This window comes from Scomber scombrus, chromosome 23 (assembly GCF_963691925.1).
Source record: "Scomber scombrus chromosome 23, fScoSco1.1, whole genome shotgun sequence".
NCBI lineage: Eukaryota > Metazoa > Chordata > Actinopteri > Scombriformes > Scombridae > Scomber > Scomber scombrus.
In genome coordinates, this window is record NC_084992.1 from 11,964,138 (window position 1) to 11,973,289 (window position 9,152).

At 37.6% G+C, this 9,152-nt stretch overlaps 2 protein-coding genes across 3 annotated transcripts in view; one reads left to right on the forward strand and one right to left on the reverse strand.

The window, feature by feature from the left end:
* rell1 (RELT like 1) overlaps positions 1 to 5,443 on the reverse strand; it is a 28,391-nt gene extending 22,948 nt beyond the window's left edge. For both annotated transcript variants that reach the window (XM_062444992.1, XM_062444991.1), the window contains exon 1: positions 5,322 to 5,443. In XM_062444992.1, the coding sequence (XP_062300976.1) occupies positions 5,322 to 5,346 (25 nt within the window). In that variant the 5' untranslated portion in view covers positions 5,347 to 5,443. The remainder of the gene's footprint in view (positions 1 to 5,321) is intronic.
* Positions 1 to 9,152, forward strand: part of acap1 (ArfGAP with coiled-coil, ankyrin repeat and PH domains 1) — a 479,281-nt gene that overhangs the window by 140,826 nt on the left and 329,303 nt on the right. The gene's annotated exons all lie outside the window — the stretch shown is intronic.

Consider the following 9,152-nt stretch of genomic DNA (forward strand, 5'->3'; position numbering starts at 1 on the left):
CTTACTGTACAAGAGGATCTTTAAATACTGCATTATATAAATATTATATAACAAGCTGTGGATGTATACTCTACAGTAACGCTGCATCATCTAATGTATGAATCCAAGGAGGTGAAAGGCAGGTTGGTTTTGTTTCAAGCAGAGTATTTTATGTCTTAATTAATGTCAGGATGGGATCTTTAAATAATGTACTGATTTACAAAAAAGTAAATTTATACTCTACACTGTAGAGTATAATTTTACAATATTACATGCAGCATTACTGTAGAGTCTACAGTAATGCTGCATGTAATATTGTATGTCTCTATAGGAAAAGTGAAATATATACACATATTTCCAGATTTAAATGGTAACTTTTCCATTTTAGGTTATTCTTTCTTAAAGACTGATGTGTTTGAGAGGTTTGGCTCATTTCTTTAATGAACAATAAGAAAGTTTAACGGTTCATCAAATATTTGTTAAAGTACGACATCGAAAACAGGAATTGGATTTTGATACAAGTATTAAGGCTTGGATGTGATTTATTAATGTTCAAAATTGTTTTGGACATGTATTATTTCATCACATATTTCCAGATTTGAGTCTTAATTTTTTTCAATTTTAGTTCATTCTTTCTTGACAAGGCCTTTTTTTTAAAGACTGATGGGTTTGAGAGGTTTGGCTTGTCTTGTTGAATGAACAACAAGAAAGTTAATGGGAAATGTCAAATATTTGTTAAAGTATGCTATTGAAAAAAAGGACAGTTTTGTAATTGGATTTTGATATCAATATTAAAGCTTAGATGTGAAGCTCCATTAAAACTGAACTCAAGAACAAAGAAACTGTGTGGATTTCCAAATCTGTACCCGAATATAAAACTCTGGGCGTGAGAACATATGTGATAAAAAAAACTAAGTCTTCGGGTTGCACAGATTCAGGAAAATCATACAAATACTGAGAAACATACTTACTAGGAAACACATCCCTACAAAGACAGAATAGAGCCTTACAGTGAGCAGCAGCTGTATGGAGTATTGCAGCAGCTACATCTCAAATCCAACTAAACACTTCAACCATGTCAAAACTACACGAGACCTCCAAGTGATGATTAAGTCAAACAGCCAATACCTTTTTCTCTGATAAAAAGCTATTCCATTTCAAAAGTATTTCTGTCTACAGTGTCAAATCGTTCAATTGAAACGGACTTTTGAGCTGAGTGCAGGTTGAATAGGTCAGCATTACTGTTCTGTGAGTTTAATTTCCTGCTCTTTCATGAAGATTTACCGCCAGGAGCATTTCTGTCTGCCTGAAGCTTTGCGGCATCGGCCTCTGTTAAAAAAAATGATGTAAAAGTCAATCTGAAGGAGCGATATTTGTGCTCAGAAATGCCTGATCAAAATAAAACTCAAAAATGTGAGTTGTCAGACAATTTAGCGTGACCCCCCCCCTCATCCCTCGTCCACCTCTTCTCCTTGACACTGCTATTGTGCGCTGGAATATTTTGCATCTTATCTCTACTCTTTGTGTCACCCAGATTGATCTGTATTTAGCAATGGAATCTGTCCAAAAAGACTAAAACACTTCCAAAGGGCATGTTAAAAAAAAAAAGAGGTTGTTGACATTCCTCCGCTGCTGATATCAGCACAAAAACCTCATGACATCAGGAAGCATGTCTAACCCCCTTAATACTATTTTCCAGTTTCATTTCTGTTTCTAGATACTTTATGAGTCAAACTTAGACTAAAATAACACCATTCCAAGAAAAAAAATCACAGAAAACAGGCAATTAGAAAGTTTCTTATTAGTAGCTGACCTCTCAGCTATGCCCAGTCAGTTGATACTTACTGACCAGCAGTAACTGCATTATTGTCTCGACGTAGAAAGGACAGAGAGAAAGGAAGTTGAAATTGTTCGGAAAGTGTCCACGCTCACCATTGTTGTTGCAATCTAGCAATAACCTCCACTTCCTGTTCTATAAGCATGTGTAATTGTTTGTATTAATGGCTTTATAAAAAGGCCTCACATCTGTTTCTGGATGACCCATCTTCTCACATTCAGTAAATCATGTGCAGCTAGGAATGCATATATAAGACTTACTTCCTCACTTACTCTATCACTTACTGTCTTTCTTCCTTTCTTTCTTACTTACTGATCATACTTGTTGGTTTTGGATCTGTTTAGTCCAAGTGCAAAATATCTTTCTGGAAAAAATGTAATATTCTGTGAACATCCAAATTCCACCACCAGCTAACAGGTCAAATTCCTTTCTGAAAGTATGTGATAGATAAAAAAGGAAATGGTTTCAGTTACCCCCGGCTCCCATATTCCCCTGATGGCATTAAACTGCTCATCTTCACCCAGTATACTTCTTTAAGAGGAGATATCGTGCCTATAGTGATTTTCTGTTATTAATATATTCTTATAATGTCTGATGTCTATTTTAAACATGGCCAAAGTTCAGAATTTTGAGGTGAATGTATCTCTACGAGTCAAAACGCCAGGGCTCTGAGCACTTTTTTTGCCATGTTACATTTACTCGCCCATCCAAACGACATCAGCCGATATTATCATCCAATATTGGCCTATGACAGATATAAATCGGTATCGGTACACATGTTGTCTGATAGGCAATGATATTTTTTCCTCAAGTTATATAGACAGCATTTTATATAAATGTGATCCTTATTCTTAATTCATTACTATATACATACATGTGTCTTTTTTGTTCTGTTTTTTTATTTAGTTATTTATAAATGTTAAATTCCCAGTGATGTTTACGGTGTCAGTGCATTGTTTATTGTTTATGTGTAAAATATCATCCCTCCAATACACATCTTTATCTCTAGTGTTTGATAACCACATTTGAGGGATTATAGCAAAAAATGTGTGTTTATGTTTATATACAATTATCTGCCCATATATCAATATCGGAATTTTTATACTACTTGATATCGTTATTGGCCCCAAAAATCCAGAATCAGCCGGGCTCCACGTATTGTGGATTGGACGCAACTTCAAACATGTACAGATGTGTTGAAGAAGTTTCCATTTTGAATAATGAACAAGACAAAGAAGTGAAATCCGACCACTACTGTTTGTTTAAGTAGCCTCCCTAGCAAAGTTTGTGAGAAACAGCTGCCAGAAGCTATCCAATCAAAACAGGTTGAGCTCATTGGGAGAGGGTCCTTAGAGAGCTAAAACGGCTTGTTTCAGAGAGGCTGAACTGAGGGGCTGCATAAAGGACAAGTATGAGATAAATAAGGAGTTTTTTTAACTGTAAAATAATGCAAAGGTATTCCAGTAGAGCCTCAAAACATATAGACCTGTAAATGAGCATGATATGTACCCTTTAAATGCAATTCAACACAATGCTACTAGACTAGTTTGTTCATTCTGAATCATTTAACAGACCGAAAAAACATATTTGACATCCCTCTGATTGTATTAGCCATATGAATAGTGTATTATGGCTCTTTTATATTCACCCAGACCATCGTTCCTAACATTTGCTTTGTGACCCACAAGCCTTGTGCCTCAGATATTGTGTCATTTGAAAAAAATGAACTGTCCCATAGAGGGGAAGGTAATCAGATTTCCACAAAGAAAAAAAGAAGCAAAGATTAGACATCATTTATTTATTTTCTAATCTCTTAAATTATCTCATGACATGATAGTCTCCCAGTAAGCTCGAGGTCCTTGTATACTGTGGACTCATTTAAAAAGAACCCAAGAACTCATCTGTTCAGACAGGCATTTGGGTAATTTGTAGTATTTCATGTTTTAACTTGACACTTATGTTTGCTTCCGTTGTATATTTTATCTGAACTCTTGATTTTTATTCATCTCGATTTTAAATGACTGTAGTTGATTTTATTTATTTTGAATGTGAAGCACTTTGTGACTGTTGGCTGTGAAAGGCGCTGTATATAAATAGACTTATTTACATTCATCTTGGGACCCCTTGTGAGCGGCAAATAGAAGTGTGTCCACAGTCTGTATGCTAGAGCATTACATGAAGAAGTGAAAACACACAGACACACTACATCGATGTATTTTTAATTCCAAACTAACGCACGGCACGACACAATCTAATTTTGTGAGCATGAGGATTGAGCCTTGGCCTTTTCGCAGCCTACCTCCTGAGGACTCTCCATGGAAAAATGGAAACAGGCCCAGTATGAGGAAAGCCAAAAAAACAGGGCATTGGCAAGAGAACTAAATGGAGAACACTTGATTGAGTATTTCTTGATGCAGAGACACCCACAGTGCTTTTCTTTGACACATAAATACTCCTTAGGGCTTCAACAGGTTGTGTAAAGCATTCATCGAGATATTTATCCAGAAAACTCAATAAAGGACTGATTACTAACAAGTCAAACACTCTGTTCAAATATACACCAGGCATTTTGAAGGCATTATTTACAGCTTATAACATACTTGATACAATTCACAAATGTACTTTAGACAGACATATTGATCTTCAAAATGTACCTTCTTAAACACTATGATAACTTCCTATACTGCAATGTAATTAAGTATACTTTGGCTGCCGGTTCAATGAAAATCACTGAACCTCACTGGCATCATCTTACAGACTGTGATGTTAATTTAATTTGAGACACAAGCTGAGGGTTAATGTCTGTCCTCTGAACAAAGTCATGAGGTTTTCAGATTAGGTCTGGATCAGGTTTAATGTTTAATAAAGAAAATGACACTAACTGGGATCATGCGAAAAGTGCACTTTTAGCCCTGTGGTTATCCAATTAGGTTTACAACACTGTTAATGGACTATTCTTCACATAAAACAACCTCAGACCTTGAGTTACAAGCTGATAAAGTGTAAAAGTGCTGTACCCCATTGAGACAACACTTCATGTTGACTTTAAATGTACCATAATAAATTAACCAGGGTAGGCTGACGTCCCTTATTTCTACGGAAAGACACTCGTGGAAAACATTTCGGTAACTATTATACTTGCAAGAGCTAGAGAAAAACTAAAACTGAGGTTTCTGTCAGGGTATAATAGTGTAAGTCACCTCTATGATGAGTGGTTAACGTGAAAGGTGAGGAATATTGTATTTGACAGTATATTGAAATGCTCACTATCTTTTTTTCTCCTTTGTTTTTAAAAGCTGCATCCTATCTTTGAGTCTGACTGTCATACGTGGACAGTAGTATCACCACGGTTGACTCTCTAATTTAACCTAGACACAAACTTCACATGGGTTGCACATCATTTCCTGATAAACTAGAAGAGTACATGTGAAACTGTCAACGGCACTGACTTATGCTGCACCTTTTTTCTTAGTAGAAGCAAAGAGGTAGAAGCTCGGAAACTTACGGGATACGATGGTTGAATTGGCCATTGGTGGGCAGGACAGCAGCGAGCCGGCGGGCTGGTAGAGGAGTAGTGACAGGCGGCCGTTGGGCGCTGTGGTCACGATAATAAGCAAAAGGAGGGACTTTTCATCGCAAACTTTAACGTTGTTTCCTGATTCCCAAACAGTGGATACGCCCTGTCATTAAAGGGGTACTCCCCTCCATCCAACCGAGAGCAGCGAGCTTCTTTTTTTTTCCCCAGCCGCATTCTGTGAAGACACTCCCCATCTCTGCCTGTGATTGGCCCTGCTGCTTGATATTCTCAACGTATAACCAATCAGATCAACGACGGCGATGAGGATTAGCCAATCAGAGTAAAAGGAGGGCGGGTTTTCTCGGAAAGCGGGTGGGAAATACAGTCTATGGTGGGAAATAAATATGCGGGGAGAACGGTAAACTGTCGTTTGAGCAAGAGTAATCACATAGTAATACTTCCGTCTTCGTTAGCTGTTGTTCAAAAAAAGGCGGTTTTCAGTAGCTCAGTCTTTTACATATGAAAATGCCGCAGGTTTTGCTTATGTAATCATTTTTGTTTTGACATTTGAGACTTCTGCATTGATTATTCCAAATAAAATCCACAGATGGACAATAAAGTAGACGTTTAACCTTTAATTAAACAATCAATTAAACAAAGATGGCGACCATAACAGACCGACTGTCAAATCAACAGCCCCACTCAAATCATAGCATCACAAACATGCTTTAAAGAAAATCTTATATGTTGATTTGTGAGCTTGTGCAGATGTGCATGTAGGTATTCTGAATTGTAAATACAAAAAAGAACATCAGTCATAATCGGTTTTAGTGTCACCACAGAAATTTTGTTGACTAAACTATTGATGAAGAAGGAAAAAAGTAGTTTGTCATTCAATGTAACTTGATGATACAGACATTTTTCAGTCTACTCTTGAGTGTTCTTGCTGCTCTTAAAGAAACTGTTGTTTGGTGCAACTCAGAATATAGAGTATAGATTCCAGTCAAATAATGAATGCACTTTTTATTTATAGTAAATTACTGTGCATTGTACCACACTGGTGTTACCTTTTTTTTCTTTTTTAAATGTCCATCTTTCTTCTGTATATTTCTCTGTGTTTGTGCAGGATGCCCACAAGTTCCTCAGTTGTGAGCTCAACAAGCTGAAGCCTTTGATCAGTAAGTTGATATGGGCTACAGTTACCCTGCCCTCTCATTGCCTTTCAGAAGTTACAATGGGTATGAATACACAGCAAGTCACAGACAAATTGCTTTGATGCTCTCTAGTTGTGGTATATTAAGGGTAAACTGTCAGAAAATCTGTAGCTGTGTTTTCAGTCAAATTATCCCTTTACTCTGCAGATGTTGTATGCCAACCATGACGGAGGAGGATTAGATCATCCTCTTGTTGGACCTGGTGCCAGAAGGCCGAAGTCTCTGCAGGAGTATCTGAAAGTAAGAGTCACATCTGGTTATTTACCCTGTAAATACTTAACACTGTACAAACCAACAAAAATGGATGTGCTTGTGTGTTTTTTTTAAATTTCATCCATTGTTATGTCTCGTCAAATTTGTTAATGTCTTGTCTTGTGTCATGTGTTGGTCCTTTATGTTTTAATTTAGTCAAGTCACCCATGTCCCGTCCTGTCATGCACTTCCTGTTTTATTTTGTACTCACCTTTTCCCTCTTGTTTCAGATCCTGACTTCCTCCCTTTGTGTGCCTTCCCTCCGCTGTGATTGTCAACCCCGCCCCTGATTGGTTCCACCTGTGTCCCCTTACCTCATGTTCAAATAGTCCTTGTCTCTCTTGTCTTGTGTCAGTTTGTTTTGTCTTGTCAGCGTCACGCAGCCCGAGAAGCCTTGTTTCATTCTGTCCTCCAAGTGAGCGTTTTTGGTTCCCGTTTATCATCCTCCTTGAGAGCGTTTTTTGTTTAATAAATTCCCTTCGAGTTAAGCGTTTGAGTCCTCCTTCCTGTCTGAGGTCGTTACATCCATGAAATTATTTAAACTAAAACATGCCACTCACATCTGTTCCCTGCTGTGGAAAAGCCAGTTGGTGTGCTGCAGAGGAGTCATCACAGCGGTGGTCATTCATGAGCCAAAGTGAGTAATATGTCAGGCTAATCGGTTTCTTCCATTCCATTTCCTGTCTGCTATCTTCCCCTGCCATCTCTTCTTCCTCTATCTCTTTTCTGTCAATAGTGTGCTCCTCCAGCTGAAAAGATTCAGATTCCCTTGCTCCTTCATCCTTGAGAAGCTGCACATCCAAATCATTCTTTCAAGAGAGCTGGTGGTGGATCCAGGTGAAGAAGATTTACAGTAAAGGAAATGAACACTTTTGTCTTTGTCTTACAACAAAAAAGGGATAGGCATACTTAACCACAGTAAGGTTGAGCACAGATGACAGACAGTAAGGTGAAACTCAAATAAAACTATAGCTACCAATTAAAAAAACAAACTTGCATTACCTTGCTGGTTTTAGCTTTAAATTGACAGATCGACTGTAAACCTGATTAAAAGTATCAATATAAGTACCAAATACATTATTATACAACCCTGCTTTCTTTGCGTGAAATATCTTCCATACAGTATCTATTTAAATATTATAGCTAATAAAACGTGGAGAAAGCACAGGTGCAATAAATGACACTAAGTGACATCAGCAATATTAACATGAGCCACTGTCTTACTGTCAAAGAACAAACCTATCATTAATGTTGCTAGTTACACCTCTGATTTACCTATGAAGTCATAATGTCAGCAATGGATTTTTTCCCATTACAAAGTGAAGCAAAATAGAGATTTAAAAAATACTTAAGCAATTACAACTTACATACTGCCCTGTATGTAAGTTGTAATTGCATGCTGAGCTCAGTTACAGCTAGTTAAGCATGTCGTTGTCAGTCTAATAGCTGCTTCAGTTGTGATTACACACACTGATTATATTACTCCAGTCCTGCATGTCAGTGTTTTCCCTCCTGAGACACCCATTTTATGCAATGCTGCCCTCTGCTGGACACATTCATGTAGCTTCTGTTTGAATATCCCATTCTCATAGTGGCTGACTCACAGTACACTGCTTGTAGTGTGCACAAATGCGTATGAACATAGCATGATATGTATGCACCCTACATAACTAAATTGTCACTAAAATTGGATGAGGAATGTGATTCTACATTTTGTGGCTTGTAGGTAACTTGTTTGTACGTAGCATATCACTGGTGCAAATTGTCAGTGCAGGATTTTTGAAAAAGCTTTAGTTTTTCACGTGTCACCCTCTGTTCAAACTATTTGGCACATACGCACAAAAAATATGCACAGCAGTTTTGCCTGATATCATAGGCCAGTATTGCATTGAATGGTTTAAAACATATTATCACCTACTCCAAAAATTGTGCATAAACTGAAAGGTCTTTGGTTTACTTAAAGTGGTAAATATGACAGCACATAAACTGCTCTGAATGTCTGCACCAGTGGACACAAGTACCTGCCAGTAGCTGCAGCCAATCACATGGACCAGAGTTTTGGCCAGATGGCTGCTCAACCAATAAAATGCTGCATATCAACAACACTTCCCAACATACAAACATAAACACCTCTAATGTATAGATATTTTATATTACATTTTCTACATTTTTCTATTTAATGTGCATTATGCATTAATACATACACGCATAATAAACACTAAATTCCAGTATTATAGTAATAGTTAATCGCGCATTGGCATGTGCCATAAAGTTGCCCTAGATCTGTTCTGTTTACAGCCACTCACCAACCACCCCGTCTGCCACGTGCCTTCGAGGGCAAGGAGAACAAGTG